This window comes from Calidris pugnax, unplaced genomic scaffold, assembly GCF_001431845.1.
Source record: "Calidris pugnax isolate Ruff unplaced genomic scaffold, ASM143184v1 scaffold95, whole genome shotgun sequence".
Classification (NCBI taxonomy): Eukaryota; Metazoa; Chordata; class Aves; order Charadriiformes; family Scolopacidae; genus Calidris; species Calidris pugnax.
In genome coordinates, this window is record NW_015090885.1 from 1,174,643 (window position 1) to 1,187,980 (window position 13,338).

General features: G+C 37.7%; 1 protein-coding gene across 1 annotated transcript in view; it reads left to right on the forward strand.

The window, feature by feature from the left end:
- The window catches only part of ROBO2 (roundabout guidance receptor 2), a 936,606-nt gene that overhangs the window by 884,945 nt on the left and 38,323 nt on the right, over nucleotides 1-13,338 (forward strand). The window contains exons 21-22 of the mRNA XM_014947324.1: nucleotides 2,938-3,219; nucleotides 8,140-8,296. Of these exons, the coding sequence (XP_014802810.1) occupies nucleotides 2,938-3,219; nucleotides 8,140-8,296 (439 nt within the window). The remainder of the gene's footprint in view (nucleotides 1-2,937; nucleotides 3,220-8,139; nucleotides 8,297-13,338) is intronic.

A 13,338-nucleotide genomic window follows, 5' to 3' on the forward strand; every position in this document is an offset into this window, starting at 1 on the left:
GGAATTTCAGCAGCTTAATTCCACCCATGATCTTTACAGTTGAGCTGACACTTTTATTTTGGCTGTTTCGGGACTACTTATCCCTATCTGTTTCAGCAGCTGAGTTTGGTTGCTTCTACATTAAAGATGGATTAAAAGTCAGATGTCTTTAAACATAAATTTGCTGTATAGATCGAACTTGGGCCTCTTTTAGTGGCTAAAAGGTCTCTGATAATATAAAAGGTCTGTAAGAATTTTGAAAACAGTAAGGTGGCAATCGACCACTCTGAAAACTCAGAAGCTGAGGCAGGCAGTTCTAACACTGCCGTTAAGAGTGAAATCCACATTATAGCCTAGATAGGCATTTGAGAGCAAGTCTGTAAGTGGAAAACACAGGTTAGGCTTGGAGTCACATAAGACTACAAAATGGTGCTGCATCTCATAAAATGGCAAGAAAGAGTCTCCCTCAGGAAGTACTTCAGCACGATTTCATTTATCTCAAAAGTTGTAAAACAAGTAGGATTTTGGAGAGTTTTTAGGGAAGTGTCCAGTGGGAAATGTGTGTTCATCTGTGGTCTGAAGTGTGCAGCGTGGTTTTTTTTCTATGACAGCTTGGTAGGAAAATTACACTTGATTTTTACTAAGTGATTATGGCACTTTGTAAAATGGCACTTTAATAGCTCTTTGAGTGCTTGGTGTATACATCTCATTGAGGTCAAAAACGTAATCTGTGGTTGAACTGAAAATTCTCAGAATGTCTGGAGAACCTCAGATTATTAGTAAGAGTGACTGAAAATTCTTGGCTGGTGGGGAGCTATGCAACTTTACTCTCAAGTGTGTGTAAATGTATAGTTCTGCATGTTAAAATGACTGTATAGAGATGTTACCTCTTCAGTTGCCAGAAACCCGTTCTTAAAGGTAGATGTGTGTCTGAGTACTTGAGAGGTGAACATTTTGCTAATTTTTACTTAAGTGAGTGTGCAAATCCCACACAGACATGTTGAGCTGGACTTACTTCATTTTATACATCAACAACAGATTTTATTTACTGAACTTCAATCCGTTATACATTGATGCAACCAATTGCAGAAAGGAAAAATCTTCTTACTGAGGATGAAATGCAAGAAAGATAGGACTCCACTTATCTCTCACATCTCATTTGTACATAGATGCTTTTATGATTGTGTACTGCCCTTAGGAAGCACATTGGATATGTGTGGATAGATAACAATAACCTGATTTTGAAATATGACCTGTAGTTTGCATTAATTCTAATATTTTTTGCACTTACAATTTATCTGCAGATATAAGTTAATTCAATTAAGGCATTTTAAATACTTGATTGTGCCCATTTCCCTGTTACTGTTGTCTGCAAAAACAGATCATACCAATAGACCCAGATTTAATCATTGTTTCTGCAGTCTGTCTACTGAGCCCTTGTTATTGCCATATTTATTGTTAATATTATGTTGTTGCCCTGAGACTACAGATGTTATTAGGGTCCATATTAAAACGTTCAGTTGCACACATGAATGCAGTAGAAAATAGTTCTGTGGTCTTAAATGCTCATCCCAAGAAAAAACCCAAACAAACCAAGCAAAAAAAAAAATAATACTGGGAGGAGGAGGCCATGGTATTATATCTCATTGCTGGAAAATTCTTGAGACAATGAGAGAACAACTGTATTCCCTGAGGTTGCACAAAGCCCATGTCTGAGTCTGGAACTGAGCCTAAACTCTTGTCTAGGTGCAAGAATCATCTTTTCTCTTTGGGGCTTAAGGTATATAAAAATGTCTGCGATACCTAGAACGGGATCTGAACATCTTCACTATAGGAGTATGCATTATCTCAAGTACGATCTAACAGCTGGAGTCCAAATCTGTCATCCAGCTATATCAAAAGAAATGTCATATAAATGTTGCATTTTTCTAACAAGCAAATTCCAGAATGGATTCAACTTTTCAGAATTGAAATAAATTATAAATATAGTACCATTTGATATATTGACCTCTGAGAGTGCAGGAAGAGGGTTATCTGCTGAACTGTGGTTCTCTTTGGGACATCATGCCAGTCATCATTAGATTCTGGCATCATTAGATTCTTCACACTTCAGTAGTCTCAGCTTCTAAATCTAGTATTCCACCAGCAAAGGTCACTGCAATGTTTAGTAAGGAGAGATTGCCACTCTAACTGATTAAAGATACAAAATGCAGTGTGTGATAGGATTCAAAAGGTGTAGAAAAGTGAACAGAAGTTTAGTTAAGTACGCTGTACTGTTTTTCAGGTAAATGTTTGGGAGTATTTGAACAAGTTGTTCTCCATTATCAACACTGCTTTGCCATTTTAAGAGACCGATCACTTAAATCCCTTCAGAATAACAGATTTTCTTTCACCTTTCAGGAACAACTTGGTTTTGTCAGGTGTTATTTTTTTTAGTTATTGAAAAGGAGGAATGTACTAGCTAATGTCAAAAAGAAAATTAGGTAAGCTAACGTGTAAAACTTCAAGAATATCAAGGTGATACCCTTAAAAAACTATTTTGAGAGCTTTGGCATCCATCTAAGAACTTTGCTGGGAAAGTTTCATGTGTGATTTGTAGATTCACTCCTTTCATCATTTTCCTGAAGCCCAGACAGTTTCATTGGTTGTGACATAGAGTGAACAATTGAAAACATTCTTCAGTACAGAAATATTCCAAACTGCACTTTCACAGTTGAAGGTATAGGGGAAAAAAAGATGGTTTTAGGCAGTGAGACGTGAAGGACAAGTGGTAGGCCTGTCACAGATGCTGATAGCTTGGCGATGGTTGTACATCATCTTCCCTTCGTTGGCTCATGGACCTGTCTCAGCTGAAATGCAAACGTGCAAAATGACACATTTATTTTTCATCTTAAACCTTGATACTTTCAGGCTTCCTGTGCATCAGTGATTTGTTTCATTCCCCTGTGTTCACCACAGATGTGCTGCCACCAGTGCCAGGACAAGGAGATAAAACTGCTACTATGCTTTCTGATGGAGCCATTTACAGCAGCATTGACTTCACCACGAAGACTAGTTACAACAGTTCCAGCCAAATAACGCAGGCCACGCCATATGCCACCACCCAGATACTGCATTCCAACAGCATCCATGAGTTGGCTGTTGACTTACCTGATCCTCAGTGGAAAAGCTCAATTCAGCAAAAAAATGACCTGATGGGATTCGGTTACTCTCTCCCAGACCAAGGCAAAGGCAACAATGGTAATTACAGCTCTTACTTTCCAGAGCCCTTGGCTTTATACTGTATCATCTACGCATGAATTAGAAAATTCTTTTTAGTATGTGAAACACTGTTCATATTAACGGTAACTAATGCTTACAGACCTTGCATGCGTGCTGAACCTCACACAGTCACAAAATATATTGTTCTGTGCTTTTAATCCTTGTTGTCCTGTGCTAATCACCAAGCCATCTGCCTTCCATTAGACTAGGATAGGTATCCATTAAAAAAATAAAAAAATAAAAAATTACAGCTTGCTGCCCCACCGCATCTGCCGTAGACTTGCTAACTGCATGTGTTGCATGTGCTTGTGCTGTCAACTAATCACACGACGCCACTGTGACCTTTGCCCTTTAACCCTTAGCCTTGCTTTACATCCCTGACTACCGCGTGGCTGAGGGATTGGCTAATAGATTGCCACACAACCAGTCACAGGATTTCAGCACCACCAGCTCCCACAACAGCTCCGAAAGGAGTGGCAGCCTCTCAGGTTGGTTCCACCGCCGTGGGTGGGTGAGGGACGGAGGGGTGTTGGCCAGCAGCTCGCCAGGGAGGCAGAAGACCTTCCAGCTGCGCTTTGCGGATAGGCATATGAGGGTGCCAGTCCACCGGAACGTTCAGAGAGCGGCCTCACGTTGGCCTCTACTGAAAAAAAAACCAAACCAACCCAAAATGCCTTTTGCAAAACCTCTTAGACAACCAGGGAATCCTCTCAACCAGCATTTGTGGGCTCAGTTGCAAACCTTGCCCTGTCACATGATCTCCCTGACAGCACAGTTCATAGAGCACAAATATTTCTCTATCAACCCTCAGTCTGTAGATCTCCCCACACTGAACTTCATGAGGAGATTGATATTTTTCTCGAGTTGTTAACAGATTCCCCGCTCCCACAAGCTGTTTCTGAATGCTGTTTCTCAGTGAAGCAGCTCAGAAATTAATGTAGGGCCCTGCAAGATGACTGCGGTTTCAAAAACTGTGCCAAGTCTGCATACAAACACACTGTAAATTTTATGTGTGTGCTGCATGTTATATTGGAAACATGATGCATTTTCATTGGATGAAAATGATTGTAGTATGTGTGGTTGTGTATTATATTTAAACACACCTTTTTCTTGATTTCTTTAATTTTGCTTACTTGTTGCTTATGTTATGTATAACTATGTCTTTTTTTTTTTTTTTAATGCAAAAACTGAAAAGCCAGCAATTAAAATGAAAGTCTGCTGTTTCCCTTACCTGACATATGAAAGAGCTGGAGGGACTTCAGTTTCATATTCATGCTATATCTGTAGCCTTTTGAATTTCCAGTATAAGTTGGAGTAATTGTAACAGTAACAGATTAACCATAGAAGTGGCTTCTTTATGCCAATTTAAATGACTATTCAAATTGAATGTTGAGATTAGAGATGAGATTAGAAGAGATTAGAATCATTGGACTGTAACTCAAGTAGCCAAATGTGTTTGCAGGTCTTGTGTTCTCAATGGGAGTATCAGCTGATTTGAGTGAAACAGAAAAATGGGCTTATGGCTTTGACAGAGAGGTATCTGGGAGCTAAGTTCATACGATACTTCAAAAAAGGTTCTTGTTCCTTTTATGTGAGATGTATTGGCAAGTAGCTCAGGAAATCAGCTTGCTCCTCTGGCTGCATGAAAATGTAGAAATTGATATGCTAAGGTACATATGTGCCAGTTATCAGAGGGCAGTATCACACTTTAGATGTGTTGACAGCTACAACTGCCTAAGAACTTTCTCAGAAAATACAAAGTTTCATTGGAAAATGCCAATTTATCAAAAGCTGGACTTTGAACAAATATTTCAAGTGAAATATGTTTTGTGTAGCATTTCTCAGTTTGAAGTAAAATTTCTGATGACACACAGAAACTTCAGGTTAGCTAGTCTTTCTGTGGCCAGGGCGCTCCTGTTGTGATCAAAGCAGCTCACACCTGAATGCCCCAATGCTCAGATGAGTGTCAGATTATTGGACTGCAGCATCAGTATTTTGCTCTCCCTTGTCCACTAATTATGTCTTTAATACAGGCTAATTATGTCTGTAATACATGAGAAACTTGGGGAGACCTTCAAATAGACCGATAATTAGAGCATCACTAGAGTCAGAGACCAGCTTTGATTACCTAGTCCCTATCAGGGTGAGCAGGGACTTGTTCTCTCACTTCCTTGGTTAGTACTTTAAGTACTACTTATTATTCTGACTAAGTTTCTGTCTCTCTCAAATAAGTATCATGAGAAATCCTATCCAACTGTGGAATGGAAAATAGCTAAAAACTCAACTGCTTTGTGAGGCAGGGAAATTTTGTGGCTGTACTTTGCACAGCTCCCAGCTTATGACAGTGCTATGATCATCAGTCCGACTGGCAGATTCTTTTTCCAGGACCTGATTCATCTAGAGATTTAAACAATATAATTGAATTTCAGTGTGAGGAGATATTGAAACATCAAGCATCATTGCTATGGGGAAACAAGGCTGCGCTGCAACAGTTTTCAAACACACATCAGGCATTATGTATTAGGTGTCTGTTCCACTAGTCTGACAGTGAAGTAACTCTGCCCATGGAGACAGAAGAGAAATCTTCTGCCCAACTGTACAGTGTAGGCTGTTTTCCCTATCAGTAATGACCTTGGAGTCCCTTCCTTTTATTTCTTTATCTGAACAGTCCCTCAGCTCTGCTTCACTCTAACAGCTCCATTACCTTTGGTCTTTCTTTCCAAAATCCCCCAAATCCAAGTGTCTCTGTAGTGCAACCCTACACATCCAACCTCTGTTTTACCAGTCTCCTAAGACTATCAAGATACTACACTTCCAAAATGTTCCTCTCCACCGCAACTAATCTTTAAGCTGAAGTTCTTCTATGCATTTCTCTTCTCTGAGTATTCCTAGTTTAAATCCCCCCTGCAACACTCACACACACACATACACTAATGCATGTGCTTTCCTCCCAAAGCAGCCCCTCCTGCCTTAGCTGTTGTTGGTTCCTACTCCTGCTGACTTTTCAAAAATTCCCCATGTTCACACAAATGAAATGAACATACTTCCTTTGTACTGTTCTGTGACCTGACTTCTAACTCTGCTTTACCCCATACCTGTGCTTTGAAAGCTTCTTTTTCCACCCAAAAGGTTCATGTATTTGTTCCACCATTGCCACCATCACTGGGGTTTCTTTTCTGTTGATCAAGATGTTCTTTCCCTTTTCAAGAAAGCTTCTCTCTCTGCCAGGCTACAAAAGGAGGGAAGAACCTGTCTTGCATCCTAATAGATGAAATATCAGCTTAGTTTGAACATAGTGAATGACAGGATCTTGGCTGGGCTTACTGTAAATACTCCAAGACAAGGAAGGAAGAGCTTTGGTTTGGAATTGAGTAGTGAAAAGCAAAGTCTTGTTTGCAACATACTGCCAGCCAGGAGGATTAGAAACTCTGCTGGATTTATTGCCTGTCCTTAAACAGCCACAACAGGAGGTGAAAAGAGAAGTCTTGGCTGTTTCTGAGTCACAGAATCACCTTGTTTCTTCCCTCTCTATTGGTACCTGTTTTGGTCCAGCTGACATTTGGGCATAACAGAAGCAAGCCACTGTCTCTCAGATGAAAAGTCCTGTGACATGTTCTTTTCTCTATTGCTGGAATTGCACCTCCTTCTGGATGTCTCTGTGCCTAAAGCTATAGCCATGGCAAAGAGGGTGGTACCTTCCAGCGCACACTGTGCCCCCCTGCTTTACTTGTGGGGTTTTCATTCATTACTGATGAGAACTTTTTGTTTTGTTTTGGGGTTTTTTTTTTTGACTGATCCTTATAAATCAGCAAGAGATGTCAGTGAGCAAGATGGATTACACTGTGCTTTCTGCACCAAGCAAGGGATGACTGACTGCCATCTGGGTACCCCACTGAAAACGCATATGGCAAACCGTTCTTCCACCCAACAATCCAGAGAGTTTGAAAGCCACAACAAAATGGCAATAAATAGACGGGTCTCTAAGCAGTCAAGGGATTTGAAACCTTGTGCCATTCTTCATCTTAATGAATTCCTGATAAGAAAAAGGAGTCAGGGCAAAATAAAAGAAGGCAAACAAGTGGGAAGAGAGATTTTTCTGTTAGATGACTTTCCCACAAATGGAAGCGTCTCAACTGGAGAAGTGGGTACAAGGACAATAAGAAAAGAGAAGAGGGGTTAAGCAAAAAGCATTGCTCACCTGATTGCTAGTAGCCTCCTCCATTAGAGTTGTACGTCAGAAATAGAACCTCTTTTCCATAGTGGCACAAGATACTTGAATGCTGTGAAACAGACAGTCCTAAAACATTGCAGATGACTTCCTGATTTTTTTTAAAAATGGAGCTTAGCAAATTCCTATCAGCAAAATCCTGTTTCTTTTTGTTTTGACAACTTAGACTTGTCATTCTGGCTGAAAAATATTGAGTATAATGACAATTTTTTTAGATTGTGTCCTTAACCTCTGTGTTTTCCACAGAAAGAGATTATGCAAAACAGTGTTGTAAGCACATTGGATTCTGACATTTGAAATAATTTGCTATGGTCTGTAATATTTTTACCTAACAGTGAATTCAAGCAGTCATGAATAAATCAGTAAATATATTTCTGGTACAGCAAAACATGTCTTTCCTTGGTTATGCACTACTGTAGTGCAAATGTATGGAGTTTTAAAAAGAAGTGATTTTCAGCAATTATTCAGGATATTTTTCCATTCCATTCTATTTTTCTTTATAACCTTTTAACAGCATTAGCACGTTGGTGCTGATTCTGCTGAGATATAAATACATCCTCTTTTTTGGGGTATGCCATCTGGAATCAGAATTCTTTCAAAGAAATGTAAATAGCTAGCTTTTTTCCCCACATTATATCTCTAACATTTTATTTTTCTTTTTGGATTTGCAGGTGGCAAAGGAGGGAAAAAGAAGAAAAACAAAAATGCTGCCAAGCCCCAGAAAAATAATGGTTCAAACTGGGCCAGTGTTCCCCTCCCACCCCCTCCCGTGCAGCCCCTTCCAGGCACAGAACTGGAACACTATGGGGTGGATCAACAAGAAGCAGGGTAATTTTTTTCCTTTTCTTTTGAAGAAAAATCTGTGGTTTGCAGAGATGAGGCTTTTTTTTTTTTTTCAAATTTTGCTAAATGACAATTTTATTCTGTTTTGTTTAAAAAAAAAAAGAGAGAGAGATATCACCTTATTCTATAGACCTATTCAAGGCTATGGAGGAGGAATGTTTGAATAGCTTTTCTTGATAGTGACTGAAGACGGAAATAAAAGTGACCTTGCTTCATCATCATGTAGGGCTTCTCCACTTACTCATGCTGAGATGTATCTCACTTCACATGTAGCTTAATTGAATTTTGTTGGAACTGCTTGCAGATGATGGCACTCAAAATGAGTAAGGATGACATAATCTGGCTCCTTGTATTTTTTCACTACTTTGATGTTTAAAAATATTAGAACCAACAGCACAAAAACCCCACACTAAACTGGATTAATTTTAGAAGATCAACCAGTGGATAGTAATCTTCTCATCAGCTTTTAGAAGAAATTTCAGTTGAGGAAAGTATCCTATTTACAGGCCTTTTATTTTGTTATTTAAACAACTCTTGACTTTCTGGAACCTTACACTTATTTTTGGATAGCTTAAAGTTCTTCTCAAGGACACAAAATCACACAAAAAGCACTAAATGAGAGGAAAGAGAGATTTCCTGCACAGAGAACAATTATGTAATGATTTTTATAAAGTTGAATTATACGAAATACAAGGTTATTAAACTCGGGAGGCAAATCAGAGTATATAGAAAAATAGTGTACTGTGGTCAGTTCTGTTGGAGCCTTGGAGAATCAGTGTTCTGTCAGGGACAAACTCCTGTCTGTTTAAATACATGGATTAATCAATATTTCCTAAGGATGAAACATATGTTTTAAAAATCACTGTAATAGCTTTACTAAATAAAGATATTTCAAGTGTTCTCTCTGCTGTTAGCCTGAATTTATCATCACTACTTTTATAATGAAAATTACAAGAATTAAATATTAATATTTGAGTTTATATGAAGTCCTTTAACTCTTAAAATTAATACTAATTAACTGTTTAAGTCAGTGGAGTTCCTTTTAAAATGAAGGTCCATTCAGGCTGTATTATAGTTAGAATTTCAAATCAAATATAAGGGAAACTGAATAACATTAGTGATTGTGAGTGTTGTTTAAATCTCAAGGCAAAAATTGCATATAATCATTACGTTCTGTATTCTGTTATAAAAAGCTAAAATAAATTTAAGATGATTTCACCATATAATATTTGTCTTTATCAGTTTATATCCTTAAAACACATGTGCAGCTATTTCACTAAAGTAATTATGCTTTAGAAGGCAAACAACTTGGATTTTCTTTCAGGACAATGAAATAGCATAAAAGATAAATGGAAATACCTTCTAGAGAAATCCCTTGTGACATAGGGCTTGACTCCTCAGTTGCATAAGTATCTGTTATTTAGCTGGAAGGAACGATGTTGGTCACCAAGACAACACTGGTTATTTAAGAATAAGGTGATCACCAGGTTGTCCAGGTTGTCAACAATTCAGACTCAGTTTTTCCTCTGATTATCTTTTGAATTACTGTTTTCTGGTTTTTGTAATATCTCATTAATAGTGGTTGTAATAAGACCTTCTAATGTACATTTTACGAAACACATACAAAAAAATTGAAGATTAGACTTGAGTTATCTTGAACCACAGTAATTTGCAACCAACTTCACTGAACCCAATGAATCTGCAATGCCCATACTTCCTGAGGATGTATTCAATACTAATGGTTGTTCTGTATTCAGGGGGTTGATCTTGTTTCTATGGCTTTCAACATGCTAAAACGGAGCGAACGATAGACTGCATTCCTTATGTTGCCCTTAATATTGACACATTGAGTAAAAAAAGCAGCAAGCTATTTTTTTAAACTGTTTTATTTTTTCTTGATTTGCTTTGATATATACTATGTATGACAAGTTCAATGTGTTTTAATTTTAGAATTAATTACATGCAGATGTAATTACATTGTGAATTACAAGTGAAAAATGAACTTCCAGTCAGAAAAACTGAAGACTTTAATAAAGTTCTCATAATGTGATAAGAAAGGTGAATGTCTAGAGAAATAAAACAAGGAAGTTGGCATCTAAACAGAAACATTTTTGTGTGTGTGTCTTCCTATAACTCTTGAATTCAAGTGTGAGTTTCATTGGTATGAGTATCCCAAACAGGTGACACCTTATTTTGCATACTAGAAATTACTGGTCTATTAGCTTATAAATTGTAAAATGAAATCCACAATAGCAGGAGATGAAAAAAAAAAAGTAATCTAACATCCAAGCAGCCATTTTATACAATGTGGTGGCTTTTGGGATGTCTTAAATTCCTATTAACCTGTGCAGAAAGTCTGTTCATACTGTTGTTTTCCTAGAAAGCTCTTTCCTGTGAAACTTTCCCCTTTTGTGGTCTCCTACAAACTCTGTGCTTGTTCCTTATTGTCTTCCTTAATTTTCTCTTGTATATACCACAGAGTCTTTGAAGTTTTTCTTTTCTGATAGTAGGTCCCAACCAAGCATGTTCCCTTTCCCACCCTTGTCAGAGAAGATGCTTTTTGCTTGGTTTTAATCTAATAAACTTGACAGTAAGGAAATGCTTATTATTCATTTTCATCTACTTATGTTTTTTCACCAATAATATACATGATCTGAGCCAATCCCAGTTAAGACAGTCTCCATATTTTTATCATTGCTTATTTTTATTTCTTACTATTGATTACACCTTGAAATGGCATATTAGCTGCTGGATGTCAATATATTTGATAGTCATTTCCTGTCTTTAGAAAAAGTAAAAAAAGATAATAACTTTTACATCAAAAAATCTTTTCTGCCAAGGCCTAAAGAGGGAAGCTTTCTTTGTTGCAACAATGTATGCAATGAAACAGAATTGTTATAGAATGTGCCCCTTATCTATTATCTCTAGTTTTTATTTTGAAGAAAAAAAATTATCAGTGTAATGAACCAAGCTTTTAATAGCAAAAGATTACTATAGAATAAAAGAGCTGAGAATAGAATAAAAAAGATTTGAAACATAGAGTGTCATGTTTGTTAACCAGAACTTATTAGGGACTTAATTATCATGAAATTTCAATCAGAGGTCTCTCATGAAGTTAAGGGTGCTTAGATTTTAATAAGTACTTGAAAAAGGTTGCATTTATGCCAAGTTGTATTTACTCAGAAAACCGAAAATAATGTTGATGTGACCAATACTCACCACGCTGGTTCGAGGACTTTCAGAAACTGTATAATTTATATGAGTTACTATGTTTTTGGGGCTTTTTTTTTGCAAAAGGCAGGTTAAAACTGGTGGCTTTTTCGATCATCTTACATTATGACGACAAAAGTACCTCAAATCTTGAATGTCAATGTCCTGAACTTCAGGCTTAGGCTCTTTTCCATTTCAAACAAAATCTAGATAAAGATACAGTACTTCTGCAGAATCTTTTTACTAAGAAATCTTTTTTGTGAAGAAATCTTTTTCCTATCAAGCTGAACATTTGGGGATTTGAAGCAAGTAGGGTCAAAAGGCGAGCACATCCAAAGCTCATTTATGCATTACTGAAAAGTCACTAGGGAGTATCTTTCTGCCCTGTCCCTTTTAAAGCAGAAGCCATTATACCAAAGCATGAGATTGAGAGGGTAAAAGTAAGTGACAGAGCTGTTGCACTGTACATTTTTAGCAGCATGAGCTAGGATGGTCCCTTCAACCTTGGGTGGCAATGTCATGAGTGAATATTGCAAGGAAAGGCAAATTAGAGCTAGTCATATCTTAATTGTCTTCTAAGGAATTGAATATGTACCGTATAACATTTTCTTAAATCTCTGTGTTATGAAAATGGTAATGATCAATCACTCAAAATCTCCTATACACCAAATGTTAAGATGCAGCATTTATTTGCACTTCTGCACATGTAAGTATTTTTGTGTATCTATGTATGGTTATATCTAGATATAGATTTGAAGTGATACCAGCCTTAATTAACAGATATGTCTTCCACCAAGTTTTGGATTATTAATTCAGGTTGTTTAGCTATCCTGGATCAGTACATTTAAATACAGGCTACTGACTTTTGAATTAAGCAAAAGTTGTTTAGTTTTAGAAATCTTTGGGTTTTGCTTAAAGTAAATGTTCTGTTCATAATACAGGTTTTGAAACTTCTCTGTCTCAGTGTTCCTAGCCTTTTTGTAACCCAGCTTCACACTTGAGAAAACTGGCAGTGATTCATTTTTCTCTGGGAAATTCACAATTCCTTCCTCCCAAATCAGAAGCCTTAAAGGAGTATTTTTTAAACTGGCTTGAGAAATTAACTGTATAACGCAATGCATTGCCTACCTGCACTGCAGAAAGAAGGGGTGTACCTTGTCAGCAGTCCTTGAAGATGGAAAGAAGATAAAGAGACTTAGATGGTGCTTGGGGAATGGCCTTTAGAGTGTGAGATGGATTGACAGTGAAGGAGCTGTGAGAGCTTTTGGTTGTCTGGTTGCCTTTTGAAAAGAGCTGTCTATCCTGAGGTATTTTGGAATACACTGGGAGTTAAGAAGAAATGTGTGCAAATGCTCAAGGGACTGCAGACTGACTGGATGTTTTGAAGATGGGAACAGTAGACAGTGTTGAGATCTGAGTAGTGTGATCATCAGCAGAGCTGTGCAGAACTGAAGTTGTGTTCCGATTAGGAAATTTCTCTGGGGAGATTATGCACAGGGAATGGCCACAGTCACCAGTCACCATCTTGAGTGGTGCTGGTGTCTCTAAGGGACAGGGTCCTGGGACAATACTGTGATACAACACTGAATTGAAAGGCACTGTGATGAGGACAGAGACAGAGGATTGAATTGCTGGCAAAGCTTTCATAAGAAATGGTAATAGAACATAAGGTTTCTGTTTCTAGCCCTTATCAGGGGTAGCATCACCTCTTACACCTTTGTTATAAGACTAAAAATTGAGCCACAAAAACCTATGAGAACAGCTCATATATGAAGAGAGAAGGATTCCCTGCTGAAGAGTATTGGTAGTTGTTAATC